Below are 26,784 nucleotides of genomic sequence, written 5' to 3'. Positions count from 1 at the left end.
CTTTCATTTGTGCTAACATTAATTTCTCTTTTAACGTTTTATGTCTCCTTTCATCACTGCAGTTCTTCACATAACAAAGTATTTCATCAATTGATTTATTTTGCCAACAGATCAAATGCTGCTGAATCATAGCACTTATTTCTGGTCTGATATTTTCTATACTACTGAACTGCTTAAACACTTGAAGAAGCCTCTCATAATATCCATGTACTGATTCTTTCAATGCTTGAGTAGTCCTATCAAACTTCACCCAATCTGTTTCTTTCAGAGAAATCTTCCCTTTCAAATATGTAATGACCTCATTATATTTGTTCACGACCTATTCTGAGGTGCTCCTGTTTTTAGATCTCTAGGATATTTTTTTTTAGCCAATCTACAGCAATTTTATACTCAATCCATAAATCTGTTGGAACCACAATATGAAAAAGACAATCTAAGTCTTTCCACAAAATCTGTGAGACTTTCACAAATCTCTCAACTTGTTTGTACTACTCAACAGGCTTTTCTCTCAATCTACGGAAATCATATGTAAATGATAATATATCCTGTCTTGACCATGGAACATGAACAAAACAACCTCCTCGTACCTCTCTCATTGGGTATGCTGTAACAACCTCAACTATTTCTTTCCCTACTGCTTCTCTTACAGGAAACAATGGCAACACAGCATCCACCATTGTATTTACATCATCTTTTTTGTAGCCCATCTTCCTTTCCATCTATCTAGTTCTCCCCATCATTTTAATGTACTTAATAATTCTTTAATCTGCAATCGCTTACCTGAAACATTCAGATTCTCCAAATCTTTGTCAGTAAAATCTAATCTATGTCTTCTGTAAAGCTTTTGATTTTTCAATATCAACCCCATACATTTGTGCAACTGCACCAAATATCTCATGCAAGCTTCTTGCTTTTCTCGTAATATTTTTACACTTAAAACAACAATTCATCTTCCTGATATTTATTCACTCTTTCTGGACTTATCGTATCTGCAATCATTTTTCCCAAATCTGCTTTTAATTTACTCATATCTATATATGCATCTGTATTTTGCCCACTGCAACCAGGAGCTATTTCTCTAATCCGATCATCTAATTCTTCTGGTGTTGGACCTACTGATCTCTGTATTTCTTCACCTGCGTCACTTCTTGGCCTACAAGGTGTTTGTGAATGCATCACTCTCTGTTCAACTTGCATTAATTTCGTGGGATCAAGATATATAACTCGTTTTGGTGTTTCATTTACCCTTTCTGAAATATCAATCAATTATCCTACTTCTCCCTATGACTACACTCACATTCGTTCCACTATTTTCATTTGATCTCTCATTAAGTCTAGTTGTCTCCTTATAAATTCTATGGGGATGTTCATTACTCCTTTCTGGAACTGTTAAAGCATTTACTTGAGTAAGTTCTTGCCCATCATTATATAATGGGACTATTGAACCAATGGTCACTGGGACTGAGAAAACATCTGGATTCACTGGCTTTTTCAATCTCACTAATTCTTCCCTATTCACATTTTGAATCACTTCTTCAGACTGTCTATTTACTTGTTCTTCAATTTGGATTAAAGGAGCACTTGGTGAAACAACAACACAAGTGTTTGTATTATTCTGTTGCTCCTCTTGGTATGGTGGAGGTCTGTTCATTAATAATTCTTTCAAGAAGTTCTCATCAATTTCATCTGTACTACCAATTAAACCTGTATCTTTTTCTTGTAGTTCAGTATTTTTCTTTTTCTCTTTACATTTTCCCCCTTCATTTGTTTCAGCTACCATGACCGGAAACATTTTAGTTCTGTCAACAGTGTCTCTTCTCCACATTTTCTTACAAACATCCCATTTTGCTTCATAATACCTACTCACTGAAAAGGCTCCTGTGAACCATTGAGCTGACGAGCTTTTGGAGATGGACCTGTGAGAGGTACTGAGACCTGAAAGGATTGAGACAGCTTGCTCAGCAACCCCGGATAAAGTTAGTTTTTTATCTTCACTGATGAAGGATCATATCCAGAAACACATGTGTCTAGAGATTGATAGCACTAACCTGCACCAACTTTGGTGAAACACTTCAGCAAAAACTCAAGAAAGCATTTAAAATGAACTGCATTTACCACAATGCTACGGTGTGAACTGTGCTGGGAGATAAAGCAGTGTGCTCCAGTCCCCCTTGTGTTTGGAAAGGCTCCCTTGAGCCATTGAGCTGACGAGCTTTACCTGTGTGCCTGTAAGAGGTACTGAGACCTGAAAGGATTGTGGCAATTTGCGCAGCAACCCCAGCTAAAGTTTGTTTTTTATCTATACTGCGAAGGGTAATATCCAGAAACACATGTGTCTAGAGATTGACAGCACTAACTGGCACCAACTTTGGTGAAACACTTCAGCAAAAACTCAAGTAAGCATTTAAATGAACTGCATTTACCATAATGCTTAGGGTTGGACTGTGCTGAGGACTTAAGCAGTGTGCTCCCATCCCCCTTCTGTTTGAAAATGCTCCCTTGAGCCACTGAGCTGAGGAGCTTTTGGAGATGCACTTGTGCGCCTGTGAGAGGTCCTGAGAACTGAAAGGATTGTGGCAGCTTGCTCAGCAACCACAGATAAATGTTGTTATTTATCTCTACTTATGAACGATAATATCAAGAAACACATGTTTCTAGAGATTGACAGCACTAACCTGCACCAACCTTGGTGAAACACTTCAGCAAAAACTCAAGTAAGCATTTAAAATGAACTGCATTTACCACAATGCTAATGGGTGAACTGTGCTGAGAGATGAAGCAGTGTGCCCCCGTCCCCCTTCTGTTTGGAAAGGCTCCCTTGAGCCATTAATCTGACAAGCTTTTGGAGATGCACCTGTGCGCCTGTGAGAGGTACTGAGACCTGAAAGGATTGTGGCAGCTTGTTCAGCAACCCCAGATAAATGTCGTTATTTACCTCTACCGATGAAGGATCATATCCAGAAACACATGTTTCTAGAGATTGACAGCACTAACCTGCACCAACTTTGGTGAAACACTTCAGCAAAAACTCAATAAGAATAATGCTGAGGGGTGAACTGTGCGCGGAGGTGAAGTAGTGTGCCCCCGTCCCCCTCCTGTTTGAAAAGGCTCCCTTGAGCTATTGAGCTGACAAGCTTTTGGAGATGCACCTGTGAGAGGTACTGAGACCTGAAAGGATTGTGGCAGCTTGTTCAGCAACCCCAGATAAATGTCGTTATTTACCTCTACCGATGAAGGATCATATCCAGAAACACATGTTTCTAGAGATTGACAGCACTAACCTGCACCAACTTTGGTGAAACACGTCAGCAAAAACTCAAGTAAGCATTTAAATTAAACTGTGGTTACCATAATGCTAAGGGGTGAACTGTGCTGAGGACTTAAGCAGTGTGCTCCCACCCCCCTTCTGTTTAAAATGCTCCCTTGAGCAATTGAGCTGACGAGCTTTTGGAGATGCACCTGTGCGCCTTTCAGAGGTACTGAGACCTGAAAGGATTGTGGCAGCTTGCTCAGTAACCCCAGATAAATTATGTTTTTTATCTCAACTGATGAAGGATAATATCCATAAACACATGTGTCTAAAAGATTGACTGCACTAACCTGCACCACCTTTGGTGAAATACTTCAGCGAAAACTAAAGTAAGCTTTTTTAAAAAAAAAAATTTACCACAATGCTAAGGGGTGAACTATGCTGGGCGGTGAAGCAGTGTGCTCCCATCCCCCTTCTGTTTAAAATGCTCCCTTGAGCCATTGAGCTGACGAGCGTTTGGAGATGCACCTGTGTGCCTTTGAGAGGGACTGAGACCTGAAAGGATTGTGGCAACTTGCTCAGCAACCCCAGATAAATTTCGTTCTTTATCTATACTGATGAAGTATAATATCCAGAAACATACGTGTATAGAGATTGACAGCACTAACATGCACCAACTTTGGTGAAACACTTCAGCAAAAACTCAAGTAAGCATTTTAAATGAACTGCATTTACCATAATGCTAAGGGGTGAACTGTGCTGAGAGATGAAGCAGTGTGCCCCCGTCCCCCTTTTGTTTGGAAAGGCTCCCTTGAGCCATTCATCTGACAAGCTTTTGGAGATGCACCTGTGCTCCTGTGAGAGGTTTGAGACCTGAAAGAATTGTGGCAGCTTGCTCAGCAACCCCAGATAAATGCTGTGTTTTATCTTTACAGATGAAGGATCACAGAAACATATGTTTCTAGCGATTGACAGCACTAACCTGCACCAACCTTGGTGAAACACTTCAGCAAAAACCCAAGTAAACATTTAAATGAACTGCATTTACCATAATGCTAAGGGGTGGACTGTGCTGAGGACTAAAGCAGTGTGCTCCCATCCCCCTTCTGTTTAAAAAGGCTCCCTTGAACCACTGGGCTGAGGAGCTTTTGGAGATGCACCTGTGCGCCTGTGAGAGGTACTGAGACCTGAAAGGATTGTTGCAGCTTGCTCAGCAATCCCAGATAAATGTCGTTATTTACCTCTACCGATGAAGGATCACAGAAACACATGTTTCTAGAGATTGACAGCACTAACCTGCACCAACTTTGGTGAAACACGTCAGCAAAAACTCAAGTAAGCATTTAAATTAAACTGTGGTTACCATAATGCTAAGGGGTGAACTGTGCTGGGAGGTGAAGTAGTGTGCTCCCATCCCCCTTCTGTTTGAAAAGGCTCCCTTGAGCTATTGAGCTGACAAGCTTTTGGAGATGTACCTGTGAGAGGTACTGAGACCTGAAAGGATTGTGGCAGCTTGCTCAGCAACCCCAGATAAATTATGTTTTTTATCTCAACTGATGAAGGATAATATCCATAAACACATGTGTCTAAGAGATTGACTGCACTCACCTGCATCAACTTTGGTTAAACACTTTAGCCAAAACTAAAGTAAGCTTTTAAAAAGAACCACATTTACCACAATGCTAAGGGTGAACTATGCTGGGCGGTGAAGCAGTGTGCTCCAGTCCCCCTTCTGTTTAAAATGCTCCCTTGAGCCATTGGGCTGACAAGCTTTTGGAGATGCACCTGTGTGCCTTTGAGAGGGACTGAGACCTGAAAGGATTGTGGCAACTTGCTCAGCAACCCCAGATACATTTTGTTTTTTATCTATACTGGTGAAGGATAATATCCAGAAACATATGTGTATAGAGATTGACAGCAGTAACCTGCAGCAACTTTAGTGAAAGACTTCAGCAAAAACTCAAGTAAGCATTTAAAAGGAACTGCATTTACCATAATGCTAAGGGGTGAACTGTGCTGAGAGATGAAGCAGTGTGCCCCCGTCCCCCTTCTGTAACAAATGTCACTGTGCGTAACTCTCAGTTCGACGTCCGCCTACTACGGCATCAACAGCAGACAACGCACATAAACTTAGTGTATGCCACACTTAGACTGCCTTGGGCTTATCCCGGGATCTTGGGCCTATGGCGGACCCACTAACTTTTTTCCACTGAGGTCAGACAGACCACAACGTGACATAAAGGTTCAAACTCAACATATATATTAAAACTGTTTGAATCCATTCTGTCTTTACCTCTGCCTCTTCATTAACCTGTATTTTAGTCTAAACTAACCATCCTCTGCTACCAAAAACGGATGCAGTGGAAGCGGTGGAGTTTTTTATCCTCTTACTTCCCACACCAACCTTTATAAAACTATCGGAAACGTAACTCTACTGACGGGCCCATGAATCATTATCACACAGTTAGCTGTAACACAGGTCCTCCGATGGATCTTTGGTAGAGCTAAAAGGGACTAAGTAATGAAAGTCAGAATGTTATTCCCTCATGACGACCTGCAATGAAGAAATAGCTTAAACATCTGTAAACATCAATGCCATGTCAAATAACTAAATAAGCAAACAATGTGGACAGAACCACTAAAAAGAAGGTTATCTAGACTCACTGATAAGATGAACAGTGCCAAGGAACCAATTGGTTTTCTTAAGCCAGGACCATGGGAGACTGATATAGGTTTCAGTGGGATCTCCGTCTTGACGAAAGTGTGACTACAGATGGAACCCATCCCGGGCCCTGAATTTCTGCCATACACACAAATCTAGTGTTTTCTAAGTGGGTCCGTAAGTATACCGACACCACCTAGCACTACAACACACCTTAGCGCGTGTTTTGGAAATTCACTTTCATGTGGTATAATTTTTGTCACTCACGCAAGTCCAGGGAAGACATGGCTAGGCAGTTCGGGCTGGACTGTTCCCATGAGGCACAAGGTCAAGACTCTTTTGCATATAGCTGGGTCTGAACTGAGGTGGCAAAGTGAGCTAAAGAATGATGATGGATTCAACCCAGATCTGTGACTGGGGTGAGTGTCTGAAAAGTATCAGCGCTCCGTCCATCATCTCCTTGTGTTTGCTGTAACACTATAAAGGGACCTGCAGAGCTATTCGGAGCATCAGGCATAGTACAAACTATAAAAATACACATCTACTTCTGACACTTCCTCATCCATCACACAACAAGTCCCATAACATGATATCCACACCTTCAAGGTAATCACAGAAGATATAGAAACACTTCCCACATTTGGCCCAAGGTGAGTAGAACACACTTTCAATCAGACACCCACATGGTACACCCACATGGTGTAGCGTGCTACCCATGTAGATAAGTGTCACGCATAGCAGCACTAAATGCTATACAAATGCCATAATACAATATCTCGTATCTTCAAAACCCAGTGTTAATTTCCTTCACCACCAAGTGTATTGTTATAATGCAAAATAAATGTACTGTGCATAACAACTATAATTAAATTGTTTTAAAAAAATTGCATTGGGGCACTTATATGTGGTGAGCTGACATAATATTGCTATTTCCGCTGAGGATGCAAGGTACTGTCTCAGCCTAAATTCAACCTTGTTAACATGTCATAAATTGACTCTGTTATATTACTCTTTCAGACCATCAAGAACCCTCCTCGTATTGTGAATGGTACAGTGACCTATTGGACTCCCGATTCCTGGTTTGTGGCTGTGATGACCATCACAGGAGTCCTCCTTCTTTTAGGACTATCCCTGCTGGCCTGGCAGATCATTAGCAGGTACTATGCTACCCATCCACTGAATGCATGGAACATGCTACTGACTCACACTAGGAAGCTAGAACGGGTGTATACTGAGGGATCAGACCCAATGCTATGTGTTCATTGTTACTAAGCAGAAAGGAACAGGAGTCCAGGAGTGGGCAAGGTGCAAAATGCAGATGATTTATGCACTTGTTATGTTTTTGGCTGAAGGCAGTTTGTGGGGTTTTGCTAAGGTAACCCCTGGTAAACTTGGGCTGTGATCAAGTTGCAGAGTTACTACTGGCCCTGAAAAACTTCTTACTCTTCACATGACATCCATGCAAGGTGTGGGGACGAACCACAACATTGACCACATGTAATTTTTGGGACCATAAACAAGGAATCAGGTTTTTATACTGATAGTATTTCCACTTAATACTGGTGTTTTGACTTGTACTTATGAGCACAGATTCCATGTAAGTTGTGCCCGCTTTGGACAGTTTTTGGAAATGGCTAAGCATCAGAATGTTCTGGAAAAGGATTTCTGGTTATTGCAGACTGATGAAGCTTAGCTTGACAGATGAATATCCTTGTATGACCTGAGCCCTAACGTTGTCTTCATGTAATGAATCAAGCAAATTCTATCACATTCTTTGAGGCAGGCATACAAATCATCAATAGTCTCATCTTTACACTGTTTCATATGTCATAGGAGGAAGTGAGTTAGGTATGACAAATGTCTCAGAATGCATCACTGTGACTTAAGTATGAGGGAGCCTGCTTCTGGGACTGCTCTGAACATCCTATGTAAATTTTCTCCTGCCAGGTTGAGTAGCAAAAATCAGTTAACCTCATAAGCCATCTTCTCTACACTGGCAAAGTAGTCGTCCGGACCTGCCACCCACTGCCACCATAATGGATCAAGTAAAAACAAGGCACCTATCATATAGAATTCACTGATGAGAAGAATGCCTTCCATTATGATAGCACCACAATATGCCAGAAGAGACCCCATGGGTAGATGAGATTGGTGTTGAACCACCATGATAGTCACACCGTGTAGGCTGGCCCAACTGAGGGTGAGCCAAAGTCTTCACAAGAGGCACCCAAACATGGGACAGCATGAACACAGAACTTTAAGATTAAAGATGAAAGATCCAGGTTCCCAGATGACAAGAAGCTGTCTCAGATCAGGCACAGAAGCAGAGGCTGCTGCTGAGGTGTAAACCTTGCCACTTAAAACATGCTTAATTTTCTTATGATCATTAATTTCATCAACCACGTCGCACGAAAGAAGTTGTGAGTGCCCAAAATCAAGAAGATAGTCTTGCTATCTGTACAGCTATCATAGACATGCATCACAACGAATTGCCAGTTCTCATGACTCACAATGTTAATGTGCTCCTGAGCAAGACTTGCCCTCAGTTATTTTTCACTGAGTTTTGGCTCACTTCATTGGTGTCTTAAGAGTTATCAGTCAATTTCTTTTATCAGTCTAAAAGGCCATAAAAGAGCAAGATAAACACATACATACAAAATGTATGAAAGCAAAATAAAAATACAAGGCATATAAAAAAAATCCAACTAAGTTTATTACACTAAACCAAGATAAAATATGTTAAAACATTAAGTACAATGCAGCATTAAGGGAACATCTTTTTCTGTCTTAACCTCCACATAGATATCAAATACCTTGAGACTGCCAAGAGTTATATAAATGTTCAATACAAATGAGTACAGTCTTTGCACAATTAGAAACCAGTGGGGAGCAACAGTCCTAGCTGGGACCTGCCAGTAGGGCAATCCAGCAAAAAGGTGCATCTGAGTAGGTGTGGTGTGAAGCCACAAGCTAATCTGGCACAGAGTGAAGAGCTTGTAGTTGCTGAGGGTGGTGTTGCTACTGGCATACAGCAGCAATATGAACATAAACGGGGAGCGACCTGTATTCCAAGGAACCAGGTTATTAAAGCCATTTAGAAAACACTGTTCCATAAGGAATTATTAAATAAACAGTTTTATGATTTATAAGGGTCTCTCTTTGTCATCCTTGCTATCCCAACACAATTAATGTGATAAAAAGACAAACTTTTATAATTTTTATCAAATACACATATCATAAATACGGATGTATGTCACTACAACGCATACTTTTACAACGCATGCCATTACAACAAAACTTTTACAACGCAACATCCATTACAACGCATTCCTTTACAACGCATGCCTTTACAAAACTACCATTACAACGCATTCCATTACAACGCATACTACCTTTACAACACATACCATTACAACGCATACCATTACATAGCATATATGGTAAGTATTGTATTGTGTAGGGATAACATTTACTATTCTAACTCCAGGGGGTGCAACAGTAGGGTAAGTGTTGGATAGTGTAGGGGTAAAAATTACTATTCTAACTCCAGGCGGTGCAACAGTAGGGTAAGTGTTGGATAGTGTAAGGGTACTTTGCGTTGTAATGGTATGCGTTGTAATGGTATGCGTTGTAATGACTGCGTTGTAATGACATGCGTTGCAGTGGTATGCGTTGTAGTGTCATGCGTTGTAATGGTTGCGTTGTAATGGCATGCATTGTAATGGATGTTGCATTGTAAACGTTTCGTTGTAATGGTAGTGCATTGTAAAAGTTGCGTTGCAAAGGTTGTTTCCCCATAAATACATGGTATAGATAGTTTAAAAAACTACAGGTGCTCCTGGTGAAGGCACAGTGCAAGTAAATGAGATGAACTAACAGGATTTGAGAATACAATGCGCTTACACCCAATAAATCACACCTAGAAATAATTTAAATGTGGCAATCTGCAATACTTTAAGTTAATTTCTCTTATTTTGTACCACTAAAAAAATATGGTCTTCAGTGCACAAAAACGTATAAGCCGTTGTTAGGGTACGATGTGATACATCACTAAATATTATGATTTTCTAAGAGCTGGTGATAGTAGGTTATAGCGCACATCTCAGAGGATAGGTGCCAAGAGTTAAACACTGATGTGTACTCCCATTTCTTTCTTCCATTCAGGAATACATCAAAGTCATCCACTTTCTTATGATTTTGAAAGAATATAAATAAGAAATTTCAAAAGATAAGAGTTTAATATCCTGGACATAGCTGTCTAAATATTTAGACCCACTATGGGCCATAGTGGGTCTAAATATTTTATAACATGCCACTCAAGGAGTAATAGTGGAGCTAAGGGTAGGGTGTCCAGGATATTTTGCTAAGGAATCTGTGCAAGCAAATGGGATTCCCTTCACCTCTCATAACTACAGTGACCTGGGTCTTGAATATAAAGATTATTTTTAAGTGGTGGAGGGCTCATGTTTCGAGTGATTCTGGAAGTCAAGTTGGAAAGCCACTATATTTATCAATATCATTCTAGATTCTCTGACAGAAAGACTGCTTTCAGTAGCTCCTGTAATAGCTTGAAAGTATATTTGGGAATCCCATATTTTTACCACAACCAAGTCTTTGTCTGCATTAAGACTTCATACAGTGAGTCCACCATTGAGATTACCATACATGCCACTTGGAGTGTGTCATGGCCAGGGAAGATCTCGTTCCATAGCTGTTAACAGACCGTAGTGTTCTCCCAGGTAATCTATCAACATTGTTTAAACCCTTTACAGACCACAGTTTAAAAGCCTTATTCCACTGACACTGGAATGCAGGGTTTCCTTCTTGGCAAGAACTGAAATTATGAAATAGAGGGATATATACTTGCCTGATATGTTTTTCCAGTTTCTTCATCTCATTCACCAGCTGCATTTTGACCATCTCCTCTGTATATTTTTATGAACAGAAAACCTCAGAATGTCGTCCAAATAAGATTTGGAGTATACAGTGCATCCCTAAAGAGCCAGAGTTAATCACTCATTCAGCAGTGTCAATGTGTGTGATATTTAAGTGCCTAGAAAAATTGTGAATGTTCCATGATAATCACAGGGTGAATTTAATCACAGGCAGAAACTATGACTTTCATTTGCAATTAACATATTAAGGTGGTATATTGCAAGACAAAAATATAACATCCACTACATCAACTACCACAACATCATCAAGGTAAATTGATGTGGAGCTTAGAACAGCACATGCATAATTACCTTGACAAAGTAGTTGTTAGGTAATGTCGTGGATGCAATATTCATGTAGGTCGATACTGCTGTCCTCGATTGAGAGACTTGCAACCATTCACAAGTAGAGCAGAGCCTGGGGCAGCAGGTTTGTTACCTTGTGCTCTAAACTGTTTGCCCTCACACATGGTGAGAGCAGCAAAGCCAAAGGCATGGGTTCAATATGTGACTTCTTTTGTTTCTCCTTGCAGGACAGCTCTTTGCCACAGAGCTCCACAGGAGGCAGCAGAGCCCCTCCTGCAAAACAGGTAATAATTTGCATAATGAGCATGCATTCATCACCATCCTGGAGTTCTGTCAGAATGAGATCTCAATGATCCTACAGTTGGGTAAGAAGGATAGTTGTCTGCGGGTAGTTATCTCTAATGATTGTTGTCAATGTCTCGCTTTAATTCTCACCTCTAACTATTGACCAGCTAAAAGCCAATCGTAATGGAGCATTTTAGTATATCTGACCTGTCTTATTTACAAGCCTTTAGTGCCATAGGAAACTGTAGAAAGTGATAGAATGTTTCACCATGTCTTAGAAATTGTATTCCATCAGAATCAGACTTACACTATAATGCCAATTTTGCCCCACTGTGAGATTGATTGAGACCTCATTATGTTGGTGAATTGATGTCAGTGCTTTCTTTTTGGTTTTGAAAGGTCTAACATTGAAGGTGAGAAAGACAACCCAGTGACAAGAACTCAGGAACCACAGAACAAGGACAGAAAGGATATCACACCATTGAGCCCTCTAAGTCTGGTAAATTTAATTTGTAATTGCATTTATGTAGCGCTTACTGCCACTGATGAGGTGTTGAAACACTGTGCGGCAAGTAGTACACTACTCAGGAGCCCAAGGTTAGTGGTAGTAGACTAGATTTTCTGTCTTATTTGTAGGTTATTGGGTTATTTTTGTGCTCTTAGAAATCTCATGCAGTTTTTCCATTTATGTGAGAGAAGTAGGTTGATAGAGTTGGGTGTGGGTCATTAAGAGGAGAATGCCACAGTTAGCTGGATGCGTAGACAGATTAGGAGAAGCTGGAAAGGGACTTTTGAAAGTCTAAGGAAGTGTGGGATGAAATGAAAGTGTGGAGATAAAGGTAAATTTGTATCAGGAAAATAAAATGAATGCAAAAAGGGTGGGCAAGCTGAGAATGCCGAAACACTATAATGTACATGAAGGTAAAATAAACGTCAAGACATTTCGTAAGGAAACTGCGGGCAATGCGATACTTCGTGCCCGCAGTTTTCATCCTTCCCAATTGGTGAACAGCATTCCCTATGCTTGAGGGGATACAGCAAAACAGTGTTTAAAGCAGCAAGAGAAAAAGCCAATGCTAAGCCTAGGGATCATGTATATTTTCAGACCGTTCCCAAAGCAAAGAGTCAGGAAGAGAAGAAACACAATTCCGTTTTATCACAGGTTACAATAAAAAAAAATGAGTTAAGGTCCATTATGCAAAAACACTGGCATATATTAGGAGGGGATGCTTTCCTGAGACAGAAGTTAGGCAATGGGCTATTAATAACCTTTCTCAAGGCAAGATCCTTGCGGGAAGGGTTGGTACCAAACAGCAGATATGGAGAGAACACAACGGAAGTACCCTTACCTTTTCCAGACAAATAGTGGCAGAACAGGAAGCCCTTGACATGCAAAAGCCAATTTGTAGTATATGCCTTGCGATGCAGCTGTTTTAAATTGTACATAGGCAGTACGATTTTACCAGTGCCCGAAAGGATCTTACAGCATGTTAGAGCAATCAACAACAGAGACCAGGCAGATCCCATGGTCAGACACTTCCAGCAGTGTCATGAGAATAAGCTGGTAGATCTGACGTACTTTGTATTAGACCAAGTGCTACAAAGACAAAGAGGGGGCAACAGGGAAAGATGCCTGAGACAACTTGAATCAAGATATTTTTTACGCTTTAATAGTAAGATCCCCAATGGACACAACACTGAGGAAGATTTACATGTACATCTGTGAAGAGGGAGTAGGACAGAGGGTGATCGATATCTAGATGAATTAGTAAGAGAAAGAAAAAAAGACATACTATGGTTATTACTCTGCAGCTCTCTCATTGATAGGAAATCAATTGATTTAGCAAACTTTGATCCACTCCTTTTAACATTTTGGATTTCACTGTATATAGTTTGTTCATACAGCACTTCAATTTGTCACTTAACCTGGTTGTGTGTGGTTCAAAAATAAATCTCCATTCACCTATCCTGAGCGTGCTACAGTCTGTTTCATATGGTGAGAACAGTTGTTTGTAGAAATATATATCTCCGCGTGGATGGCACTGTGCTAATACTATGCTTAAAGACTTTGATAGAAAAACAGAAATTTGAGGTGAGCAGATCTAGAGTGTCACTGGTGTTGAGAGTGCTCTAACAGGAGATGCTTGCTTTCCACCTAAACTTGAGAACTACCCAGAGATCTCTCCTTCTTTTGTGCATAATGTATGCGTCACTCTATGCCTGAAAGGGTTTTGTTTTGACTTATACTGGGTGCTCCCTTGTGTCTGGACAAAACTATACATCTCTGAAGAGCTATAATTAGAGCGAAACACTGTGTCAGGGGTTGCTTTTACTCATTTCAGGTTGGCTTGAGTTGGTATTTTACCAATTCAAAGCTGTAATACTGTGCCTGGAGTGATGAATGGCTTTTGTCATTTTACAGCTCGGTAAGGATAGCACTGTGTTAGTCCTATGCTTAAAGACTTTGCTGTAGAAATGGCAAAAGACTTTGTCCTTTTCCTTTCCTATATTGGCATGGATGACACTGTGCTAATCCTATGCTTAAAGACTTTGATAGAAAAACAGACATTTGAGGTGAGCAGATCTAGAGTGTCGCTGGTGTTGAGAGTGCTCTAACAGAAGATGCTTTCCACCTAAACTTGAGAACTACCCAAAGTTCTCTCCTTCTTTTTTGCATGATTTATGCGCCACGCTATGACTGAAAGATATATATGTATATATATATACAACGGCAAAACTGAGGAACTCAGTTACTTTGTATTGGACAGTGTAGCACCAAATCCCAGGGGAGGGAACAGACAACAAAAACTAAGGCGACTTGAGTCTAAATACATCATAGAGCTCAACAGCAAAATCCCATTTGGTCTCAATGCAGATGAGGCACTGAGTGTACACCTATGATATGGCATACAGTATAATGTAACGGCATTCTTTCTCATGCTTCATGAAACAGACCCTTTCTACTGATACACATCTAGTTTCACCATCTAGGACTTGATCCTTTTTAAATCACTTAGTGCACTTTTATTTTATTTTTATTCTTTCTCCCCCCATTTTTCACACACACATTCACTATTTCACCAGAACTACCATGCGCTCCAAGAAATGTTGCATGCTACTTCTTAAATTAGGGCTCCTTCCAAAATAAAAACTAACAGGGATAATTCTGCCAAAAAACAGCTGCTCCCTCACCAAACAATCTACGCTAGTAACATGCATAGGTAAACCTAGAACTGAGGCAACCAGGGACTTCTCCCACGAGATACAAATCCAATGCCCACTTGGGCGGGACCCCGTGCCACCCTCTGGCTACCTCTTTTTCACTACCACGCACTTGCGTTATATTCCCACAACTTAGGTTTAAAAAGAATCAACTGCAACACTTAGCTTAGCCTCGAAACTCACTTGAGCAAAACGCCTGTCCACCAAATGATTAATTGCCAGATCAAGCAGGCCCCTTATTTCTCCACAAAATAAAGACCAGCGCCAACGCTGCGTTTTTTTTTTTCATCTCGGAGAAACACGAGGTTTATCTCTAAGCGTGCTGTCACCGATCACACCGAACGCACAATTGCCAGACTAAGCAGGCCTCTCCTCTCTCCATAAAACAATGATTAGCGATAACACTGCGCTTTTTCATCTCAAAGAAAGTCTTAGCCATACAAAGTTTCTTTCAAAGCGTGCTGTTACTAATCCATTAAACACGCTCGCCTCTAGATCAGCCCGCCCAGCACTCACCTGTAATTACACTCAGTAAGGGATGCGATGTACTCACGATATGTCCTGCTTGGGCTTAACGAGGTTACAGATTACAGAGCTACTGGGAGCTTATACCTGCTGTGAAGGAACTCTTCTATGTCCAAACCAGCATGCAACCAGGCAGTAGCCATCAGTGTTACACAAGCTTAGATTTTAGAAATTAAACAACTACAATTTGCAAATGTTGGTAATGTGTACACACGATTATTATTTACAAATTGTAATGATGTAATTACATTGTTTGAACGTTATTTCTTTGCCTTATATGCCACAATGACTTGCAATTTTGAGCGCTACCAACTCTTCTATGTTTAATGTCACATGGTTTCCTATGTCACATGGTGGTTCTACCACATGTCAATTATGCACTAGTATAAATAAGGCTCACTAACATGGTGCAAGCAGTGAACAAGGTGGACTTGTCCGCCGAAACGCGTCTGATCGTTTATATTGGTTAATAAAAACCTTTGATCTTCATCCACGGAGTCGGTGCCTGTTCTTTTGGAAGTCAAGTCAGGATTGGATTAATATACATATGTATATGGATATACATAAACTGAAAAAAAACAAAGGTTAATGTAAATATATAGTTATGTCGACATGTCACTGACAACATTAATGTTTTGAACTATCACACAGAAATTAACCAGTTATAGTTAGCAGAGCTAACTGTAACTTGCGCCTCGCCTCGCCATGCATTGCTTCTGACCTCACATATTACATCACTCATGACGTTCTGTGACATCATTTATGACATCTCCAATGACATAATTGATGACATTACTGATGATATCATGCAATGCGCTTGTTTTTTTGTTTTATAATTTACATAGTGGCGATGACAATTTCTACATAACAAAACACTGTGTGCATCAGTTATTAACCTATGTACATGTGCTTTGTTTGCATCAGTAGATGGGCTATCTGTAAACTTTTAATCACAGTATAAAGGCTGCAGGTAGTATGATCTTTTGCACCTTCAGACCTTGGTTACTTTAAGCGAATAGTGTATTTTTTTTAGAAGAGCTGCATAGAGTGTACACTGTTCTTAGTAGATACTTTTTAATACTCTTGTGTATTTCTAATGAAAGTTTTAGTGTCTGCAAACAATGTGGCACAATGTAAACTCTCTCCATAGAGTAAACACTGTTTTCATTGCCCTCTTTTCTACTCATCAACATCATTATCTCAATATAGGTTCAGTGACAGTGAGTTTGATACAGCTAAAAGCTGTCCATCGTAGAGCATTAATTATGGAACAGACATAGAGTATCTTGAGTAACTTGGTTTTTCTGAACAGTTGTGTACATATTGATCACTGTCTGCAATGAGGGTTTCCCATATATATGTGGTTAATTGTTAATGTGCAGTAGACGACCCTTGAAGTGTACAGTATAGGGCAGCAGTCTCCAACCGTGCAGGTAAGACAAGATTACATTAGGTGCCACCCCATGCAAAATTATCACCAGTGATTACCTTACTGCCTCAGACATGGTTGCCACCAGCAATGTAAACATGCTTTGTCAATGTAGAATACATCTTCATGGATTACAAATAACAGCCATTGCTGTAATGCCCCCGGTACCACGCTAAAAATATCAGTAATAAAACTCCTCAACATCTCATGATTAATATATCAAATAACAGCTTTAAACATAATTTACAAAGTAAATCATTTTTTCCAAAACATCAGCTTATGAGTTATGAAAATACATAAATTTTCATCTTAACCAGGCGATTGTCAATTTTGGTATATATATATATTAATTCAATCAAGCTAAAACATCTAATTTAGTTGGCTTGGATGCATATAGGAGAGATACTTACAGGCAGTTGGATAGCTACTATTAGCAAGTTGGAGAAGCCTGATATAGGGTCAATGGTGCGCATAACACAAGCTTGCTACACCTAAGGGAGTTGTATCTGTGATGGCATTAATGATGCTTCATATTACTCTGAGCTATTTCTTACATACTTTCAGGCCTCTAATGCCATCCTAGTTTATATAGCTGGAGTCTTCAACATTTTCTCTACTGAGATCTACTTCTGATCAGTGAAAATCATCGTGAGCTACTGAAGGCTAAGCAGCTTACACATTTTTAGCAGACACTCCCGCAGCCAGCTTATGGCTTTAAGCCTAATGTCCAAATAGCCAGATGCTATGGTATTAACAAAATACTTTGACATGGGGCACTATGACAGGGCTATCATGTTTGTCAGTGAGAACGTGGTCTATAGGGATATCTCAACAGGTGTGTGTATGAATGAGAGACTGTGTCATATGTACACCTGAACTCAGTATGTTAAAATGCATATTTTAGGGAGGGTGATTTTTACATTCTATGTTTGAAAATAAAAATTTTAGAAAGTAGGTATTTTCTTGCCTAGCCATCCAGTTTGCCTCTGCTAGGATGTGTATTGACTGTCTGACGAGGCGAAAATGTTCCCGAAATGCATTGGGATGTGGAAGATAAAGCATGGCATGTGGAACCCACTGTCGACTGCTGCGCCTGTTTGAATGTTGAACAGAAATTGAGTAAAATGAATCGAAAAAATGGACAAGTATAAAGGATAACAAGGCAATGAATAGAAAAAGGAGTAAAATATAGAAATATACATAGAAATTTGATTTATTTGATTCAAATTGTGTTAGGCTGTGCAGCTTGATGGGATCAAGGTTGGTTCCTTTCGTGTACTTGTTATGTTGCAGCGCAATGAGACGGGCGTGGAGTAAATTTTGCACGCCGCTAAAAAATGAAAGGAGGAACTTAATGTTTATAATTGTACAAGAAGAAAGGTGTGCATCTCATTCCATTACCTCAATAATGTAAAGTAACCACAGCCTTCCCTTCATGGTAAAAGAAAAATGTGACCCTGTGTGATTAAAAAAATTAACTCATGGCTGCGAGCTACTTTTAAGGTGTCCAGGAGCTACTTGTAGGTCGCAATAGACTAGTTGGGGGCACCTGGTATAGAGTACTGTGTTCAAAAGAAACTTGGATTATGCCATCCATTATGTCGTTTGAGTTGTTATCAGTACTGTCATAATTGATGTAATAGAATATGTCATGAGTGATGTAATATATAAGGTCATATGCTGTGCATGCCGGGGTCGCAACTTATAACTGGTGAATTGCTAAATATAACTTGGGAATTTCTGTGTTTTTTTTAGTTCAAAATGTTAATGTCACTGACATATTCCCCCAGCTATAATGTTACTTTAACCTTGGTTTTTTCCAGTGAATTTCTATTTTTTTTTAACATAAAGTGATATTTTATTTCCATACTTTAAGCAAAACCCGTGCTGCGGATGACCTTTGGATGTGTGTGGACGAGGGCTGTCCACAGGGCCTGGCCTGAGACCTGGCCTTGTGACAAACACCCCACATGCAGCCAACCTCACATTGCTCAAGGTCTTTGCTTGTGCACAGCAGGGGATTGGTCACAGGGCCTGGCCATGGCTCACCCACCCAGAGCCAGCACCATTGCTTATCACTAACGTGGAAGGGCAGGGCCAAATGGGCGGAGCTTGTAGGTGAATTGGCACCTTTGCGTACTTAGCAACAATTAAAAGGGAGAACCGAGGAGACTAATCTCAGACCACGAGATGACAGCAAAGAACCCACTCATCTTGGACAGTCACTACAAAATAAATTGTGCTCCTATAAATCAACAATGCATTCTCCTCGATCAAGGATTTAGCATTGTTTTCAAACATGCAATTGTAAAGAAAACACATTGTCCGTCAGGTTGAAAATCTCTGAGTTGCATACTACTAACTGGAGTGGGAGGCAAATGGGTGAAGCTTATAGGTGATTTGGTGCCTCTGCATACTCAGCAGTAATTAAAAGGGAAAACCGTAGACTCTAATCTCAGACCAGTAGATGACAAGATAGATCCCACTCACTTGGCAATCACTACAGAAGACATTTAGCTCCTATAAATAAGCAATGCACACACCTCCGTTAAGGATTTCAGATTGTTTTTCAACGTGCAATTGTAAAGAAAGCACACTGTCTTTACTGGCACGAAGTTGCCTTGAGACATCGTCATAAGATGCATGGTTGTTCCCACCAACTTATAAAAATCTCTGCCTAGTTGTGTAGCGGCTCCATTTCCAGGGCATTGCTCCCAAAGGCAGTGAGCTGGTTGGGTGGTCTTCTCCGCATCTAAGGGACGTGTGTCGGGCAGATGAGGATAAAAAAAAAAATACAAAAAAAAAAAAAGAAAGCACACTGTCCATTTGTTTTTCAATGTGCAATTGTAAAAAAAGCACACTGTCCATTCAGCCTGGAAAATGGTGGCAAAACTGTAGCAAACGTGGAAGGAGCAGGGCCAAACGGGTGGAGATTGTAGGTGATTTGGCGCCTTTACATACTCAGCAGCAATTAAAAGGGAGAATCATGGCGTCAGCCCTCAGGACGGGAGACAACAAAATTGTAGAGAAAACACACTGTCCATCAACTTGGAAAATGGTGGGAACACAGTTGCATACTACTAACATGGAAGGGGCAAGTCCAAACAGGCTAACCTTGTAAGCAATTTGGCTCCTTTGCATACTCAGCAGCAATTAAGAGGGGGGACCATGGGCTCTGCTCTCAGACAAGGAGACGGAAAAAAAGTAGAGAAACCACACTGTTCATCATTCTGGAAAATGTCTGAAACACCACTGCATACTATTAACGTGGAAGGGATGAGGCCAAACTTGCAGAGCTTGTAAGTGATTTGGTGCATTGCACACTCAGCAGTAAATAAAAGGGAGAACCATGGACTCTGCTCACAGATCAGAAGTAGACAAAATTGTAGAGAAAACACACTGGCTATTAGTCTGGAAAATTGTGCGAACTCCACTGCATATTACTAACATGGACGAGGCAAGGCCAAATGGCTGGAGGTTGAAGGCGATTTGGCACCTAGTTTCCATAGGAAAAACTTTTTTTTGGTTTGCTTATAACTGGCACCATTTGACAAATGTTCTTCGGATTTTTTTAAAAGAGAGCTCTTTTGTGTCTAGTTGTGTATGCAAAGTTTCGGGGTGATCCGTTACGTGGGGAGGGGGGGGGGGGGCAGAAAGGGATAAAAAAATTTGCATCTCCAATGTTATTGCCCATAAAGATTTTAGACACGACTAGAGCCCGAAACGTTGAACAGAATTACACCAAAGTTCACAGAACGAGAGATCCTGGTCCAGAAATATGTCTTTTTGTTATTTGGTTTAAATCCCTTCAGTGGTTTTCAAGTTATAAAAAAAAGAACAAATGTATATATCTAGGTACACGGTTCCTCCACGAATCCAACAGATCTCATGCTGAGATCGGATTAGATGCCAACACTTTAAGTAGGAAGTGTTGGCAGCCATTTTGGGACTTTGCTCAGACAAGTAAAAGAAAAAGAGAAGGGGACAGGGTAAGAATACCCTGACCCCCTAGGCCTGGTTGTTGATTCTCAAATTTGCGGCAGAATAAAAAAAACAAGTGTGGTATTCCACGCTTGTTTTACTTCAGCCCTGAGTGGACCAGGTCCTGTGGGCAAAATTAAATTAGTGTATTGGGAGAGGGGAGCACGTGGTCCCCCTCTTCAGGCTGTTTATGGCCCTTGGGAGGATCACCTCCCTGGGCCAAAGACAATGTTTATAATTAGAGGAGGACCAAGCGGACCCCCTACCTGGGCCCATTACGGCCACAGGGACTACCACTTCCCCGGGTCAGACCAATTCATCAAAAAAGGGAGAAGGACGTGGCCCCCCTCCTTGCACTTTTTTGGCTCCGGGGACCACCATCTCCAGGGGGCACGTCCCTGTTAATACAAAGGAGTGGGCCTTGAGGCCCCCGCCTGAAGTCATTAATGGCCCTGGGGACAGCCACCCCCGGGGCCAGCACCCTATGCCCGAGATCCCCACTCTCGGGACATAGATGTTTACTTTTGGTTCGCGGGAGGTTAGACAACTCCTGCCAAGCAAGAGCAAACTGTAAATACGCTCCCAGCGGGCAGGAGCAGGAAAACTGCTCCAGCATGCTGGGAATGGACTTTTTATATGTTTTCCTGCCCGGTGTCAAGTAGACAGGAAAACAGATGAAGACTTTTCCCCTGCATGCAGGCAGCAGCATTTTTTGCTGCTCCCTCCTGGTGGAGCAATGCCGGCTCCCCTGGAAGTGGGGAGCCGTCACTGACCGTGGGGACATTGAGTCTACCTCGCAGCTCCCAACATTAAACACTGGGTGCCTTGGGTTGGGCCAGGCCACACAGCATGAAGTGGCTGGGCCCTGAGGGGATGGGGTCCCCTGGGTCAAAATTGGCCTGGGAAGGGTGGCCATTTGGCATCCCTCCTGCTATACTAATTGACAGGCCCAGGAGGTGGGGTCCCTTAGGACAGAATCGGCCCAGGTAGGGGGCAGCGCACCGCCCCCCACATGCCCTAAGGTAACTATAACTCATGCCCCTGCCATGCACAGTTTGCTCACCGATAATTTTGCTGCAAAAATAGCAGTGATATTACCAATTATGTCATATAAGATGTCATGAGTGGTGTAATATGTGGGGTAATTAGCAGTGCCTGGAGAAGCCGCAAGTTATAGTTACTTTACGGCACAAGTTATATATACTTGAGATAACTATAACTGCTGAATTTCTATGGTTCTGTGAGTGTAAAGTCTGAATCTAACTATACCGTCCCTGTAACCCTTGTTGTCCATAGACATTTGGTTCTCTGAAACTAAAGTGTATGTATTCTATTCCACTTTACATCTCATTTAGCATTCACACTAAATTGGAATTAACACCCCCATGCCCCATTTACCATTATCTCTGGAGTTTATCACAGAGTAATTATTGTAAAACTTTGAGGTCAGTAATATAGACCTTTACTTATATCACATCACGGACATCAAATTCCAACATATCGTCAAGCTAAGGAAACATAGGTAACAATGCCTTTATTATTCTTACCTCCACATCTACTTAGTGTCACAATATGTGGGTAGTTGATACTCTGCAATCAAGCAGTAAGTGCAGTAAGGTCAATATAAAAAAACTCAGTATTTTGATCGACAAGGTTTAGCGTTTGGTGCTCCTTTTGTTTTCTATTATGATTTTCCCCCAGGAACATGTAGGTGCTAAATGTAAGCAGGCAGCTAAAACATCTAGTGAAATTTGCACCCACTTACCATTCTTGCAAAGTGTAAAAATGGAAGCAAAAGTTTGATTTTCCCAGTTGTCATCAAGAACACAATGACTATGGTGTCTCGTGAATCCTTAATAGTTGCTAGAGCACACTGGCCGCATCTGAGTGAGGCTTGTGACGGAAATTGAATAATAAACATACTTGTTTAGTGTAGGATTTGTCAGAGCATAGACATTAAATTAACTACTGGGGTGATGGTTGTGTCCTCATTATATGGGCAACTGGAATAACGTGAAATAATTAGGGCTTAGCACTATCAAACCTAGAGATGATTTTAGAAAAGGCACATTGCACCTTAAACTTTATATGTGGTAAACTCACTTTATTTAATGCCAGGGGCTAATAATAAGCTGGCTAAGACTCCCTGTAGGCCACACCATAGAACAGAATGGAATTACCTATATAGAGTGTAGCATGATTAGTAATAAAAAGAGAAAACAAGGCACTTTAGGCAAAGCAGAAATACTAGGTAGATTATGTTTCTTGTGAATGTACTTTACCAGTAGTTTTTTTTAGGTGTTTGTTTAACTTGATGTATTAATTGTTTTTATCACGGGAAGAACCCTTATTTTATTTGTGCTTTTTTTAAAGTTGTCCAACAGTGATATTAAGTATGAAAAGTGTAGAAATGCGTCATATTGTAAGTTTTTATTAACTGAACATTAAAATTTCATTTCATTTCTACTGGAGTGTTTGGTTCTTTTTTATTAAAATCTAGTAAAGAAGTGGAGGTGGATAATTGTAGAAGCACTCCACCATTCCTCACCTGTTCCCTCAATTTCTAAAATGATTACATCTGCAGAGTGGAAAAGGGAAGACTACGTTGGACAGGACACAAAATAACTTTTATTAATTTTTCATTACACTATTGACACAAAGAAGTGACTTCAGCATGATTTGCCAGAGGGTCCAAGGAAATTTGGTGATTACATCATCATTTGCTCAGGGACTACGTGTTTAGATGGATAATCTCTGCCTCCCAGTACAGTACACCGCAAACTGTATTAAGCGCCTGATGGTTATACAGCTAAGAGGGTTTTTAGGGTGTTCCAGACAGACTAGGCACACAACCTGAGTGACCGCAAAAGTAAAAGTAACATAAAGTAGACAGTATAGGCAATGGGGCGGGCGGTAATCCCTCACAACCGCTCAAGGTTGGACCAAGGAGATCCACACAAAATGCAAAAACACAACACAGCCCCTGCACTATATATGGTCAATATTTTCTTGGTGAACTTGTTCTTGGTAAAGATAGTTAAATGTGCACATCAAGACTTTCAGTGCCAGCATTCAAGGTAAGAGAACATTAGTGCAATTATAAAAGTTCCAAGGACGTAAATGTTCTTGGTGTCTGTCCACCAGTTTAATGTTCCTCTGTACAGGCCAACACGTGTTTCATCGCAGGGAACAGACTGCGAATCTTCAGGGCTGGATATAGATACAAAAGGTACATTTGTGATGCTGTTCTTATTCATTAGCATATTAGGTAGTGACCTAATCGTGTATACCAGGGTGAGAGACAGCATGCCATTAAGTGACTCTGTGTCATTGTGACTCAAAAAACACTGTACAAGTGACTTTCGTGAAGTGTGATGTTACCTTAGTGTTTATAACATCAGATTTTATGTTTTACATATTCTCACTCATCATTGGGTGTTATTTTATATATGTACATGATGAAACCTATATACACTCACTGAACGGTGACAAATTAAGGTGACGGAGTGAAGAAAGTGTGTGTGCGTTTAACGAGTACGGTAACCCCTGTGACTTTCAGTGACTTTCTAGACGTCTAAATTGACTATGCTATGCTATGCTATAGTAATTTATATAGCGCACGGCTGCCTCAGCAAAGGGGCGTCCCGGCGCTGCGGAAGGACAGAGTACAGTGAGGTGGAGACGCTAAGGAGGGAACTATTGTTGAAAAAGGTGTGTTTTGATAGCCTTTCTGAAGACTAGGAGATCCCGAATCCCGCGGATAGCTTCAGGGAGACTGTTCCATAGCTTGGCCGCCAGGAAACTGAAAGAGCGGCCGCCCACTCTAGCCAGTCTGGTGCGGGGGACGATCGCAAGATGCTGCCCCTCTGACCGGAGTAATCTCCTAGGGATGTACTTTGACAGAAGTGGGCGAAGCATTGGGGGGGAGGAGGTTTTAAGAATTTTGAAGGCGAAGCACAATGCTTTGAACTGGACCCTTTTGCCCACCGGGAGCCAATGCAGTTTCTTCAAGGTTCCCGATATAGAGGAATGGCGCGGGAGACCAACCAGAGCCCTGGCGGCCGCATTCTGAACTCTTTGCAATCTAGTGATTTCAGCTACGTTAGCTCCCAATAAAAGGGAACTCGCATAGTCCAGTCTGGAGAGAATGGTCGCCTGGATGATAAGTTGACGAGTGCGGCAATCAAAGAACTTCAGAATGGGCCTGATGTTACGCAAAACGCCAAAGCATGTGGCGGCAACTTTTTTGGTGTGGTGCGTGAATTTTAAAGCAGAGTCCACCCAAACTCCCAGGTTTTTGACACACTCCTTCGGCATAGGGGGAGGGCCTAGCACATCCGGCCACCAGTTGTCACCCCAGGACGAGGTGTTTTTGCCCAGGAGGAGAATCTCCGTTTTCCCGGCGTTTAGTTGAAGAAAATTCGCCGTCATCCAGTTGGTGATGTCGGTGAGTGTCTGTTTGAAGTGTTGAGCCTCCAGACCACTGTTGTCATTAAGTGACACCACCAACTGGGTGTCGTCGGCGTAGGAAACCAGGGCAAGTCCATTTCTTCTAGCTACCTCTGCCAGGGGGCGGACATATACATTGAACAGGGTGGGGCTCAGAGAAGAGCCTTGCGGCACTCCCTGTCCAATGTTATGTTCCTCCGAGATGTAAGGAGGGGTAGAGACTCTAAAAGACCTGTTGGAAAGGAAGTCTCTAAACCATTCCAGCGCTGGCCCTGTGATCCCAATCTCCTCCAATCTCGACAAGAGGACCTCGTGTGACACCGTGTCAAAGGCAGCACTGAGGTCCAACAGGACCAGTGCTGCCGTGCCTCCGGTGTCTAGGATGGTACGAAGGTCCTCTGAAACACTGAGCAAGGCGGTCTCGGTGCTATGACCAGCTCTAAACCCGTGTTGAGAGTCATCCAAGATGTTATTGGTAAGGAGGACTATATAGTTATACATAGTTATTTACATTTCCTGAAGAATAAGAATTACTTGTTTATTGGATTTAAAAATTTGGTGAATGTTGTACCTTTAGAATCTCGTTCTTATCCATAAAAAGCTTGAGCCATAGTTGAATGTGGCCTTATGGGGTTATAAGTATCATTGTTTATAACTACTTCAATAGAAAGTTTGGCGGTCTGTTGTATTCTATCGAGAGAATTTTAGGGAAAGGGAACCCGTCCGTGAGTATACTCTGTACTGTGTATACAGAGAAATTATACGCCTGATGGTATCTGAGCATTTAACGTTTTTTATGATACTCAAAATGTCTGAATCAAGGCAAAGGCGTAGAAAACATGAGTTCCAAAGCAAAGTTCCCAATTCAGAAAGTATCCGATTACAATTAATACATTGGTTGAAAGTGGAAATGTATGAGTTTCATGAATGATAAAGCATCTAATGGGTAGTAGAAAAGCAATACCAAACAAAGTGATTTTAGATTTTTCTATGGGTGTTAAGATCCCGTAGGAATTTTAGTTGAGGTTATGGCATTAGACAACATTAGCATATTATCCATTCTAATTCAAGCCACCCTTTCCAGCTAGTATTCTTGCATCATTACTTTCAATAACCCTGGCAGAGAGAGGCCATACTTAGAGAAGCTGAGAAGCTACAATTAAAGTACTTTGAGAGGTGTGTTGTAATATTGAAATTAATTCAACTCACTTTCTTTTCTTTAGCAATTTGATGGTCGAGCTCAAGATCGAGGTAAGTACATTATAACAAGTTTTTCCTGTGTCTGTTTTTCACTATACCGTCCCTGGTGTTTATTTATCTTCATGTCCAATCTTTCCCTGTAAACATTTTACCATAAAGAACAGACTTGATTAAAGTAAATTAAAACAACAGAACCCCACCCTGTTGCTACACACTGGTACATGCTACAGCCATATTACAGAATCCAGACTTGACCCAGATACCTGTTATAGAGTTGTACGAATGCCGTTTAGTTTAGTCTCAGGGGCTGCCATTCCTCACAGATAATGGATAAATTATTTAAAAACCTCAAGGGGGTAGTTCATTTTCAGGATGACATCTTGGTTATAGGAAAGGATATTCTGGAGCATGATCGTAAGTTGTGAACAGTGTTGAAAAGATTGGCATCCAATGGGTTAGCAGCAGGGTTAAAGAAACGTAACTTACAGGATACTGTAACATAATTGGGACATGAGATAAGTAGATCTGGTATTACTCTGAA

General features: G+C 41.1%; 1 protein-coding gene across 1 annotated transcript in view; it reads left to right on the top strand.

Moving 5' to 3' along the window:
* LOC147692577 (cadherin-related family member 4-like) overlaps positions 1-26,784 on the top strand; it is a 422,868-nt gene that overhangs the window by 382,916 nt on the left and 13,168 nt on the right. Inside the window, exons 15-18 of the mRNA XM_086938792.1 lie at positions 6,930-7,069; positions 11,380-11,436; positions 11,837-11,936; positions 26,267-26,294. Coding sequence (XP_086794918.1) covers positions 6,930-7,069; positions 11,380-11,436; positions 11,837-11,936; positions 26,267-26,294 — 325 coding nt within the window. The remainder of the gene's footprint in view (positions 1-6,929; positions 7,070-11,379; positions 11,437-11,836; positions 11,937-26,266; positions 26,295-26,784) is intronic.

This window comes from Lissotriton vulgaris, chromosome 9 (assembly GCF_964263255.1).
Source record: "Lissotriton vulgaris chromosome 9, aLisVul1.2, whole genome shotgun sequence".
NCBI lineage: Eukaryota > Metazoa > Chordata > Amphibia > Caudata > Salamandridae > Lissotriton > Lissotriton vulgaris.
Note: the sequence above shows the minus strand (reverse complement) of the source record. Positions and strands in the feature narration are given on the sequence as shown.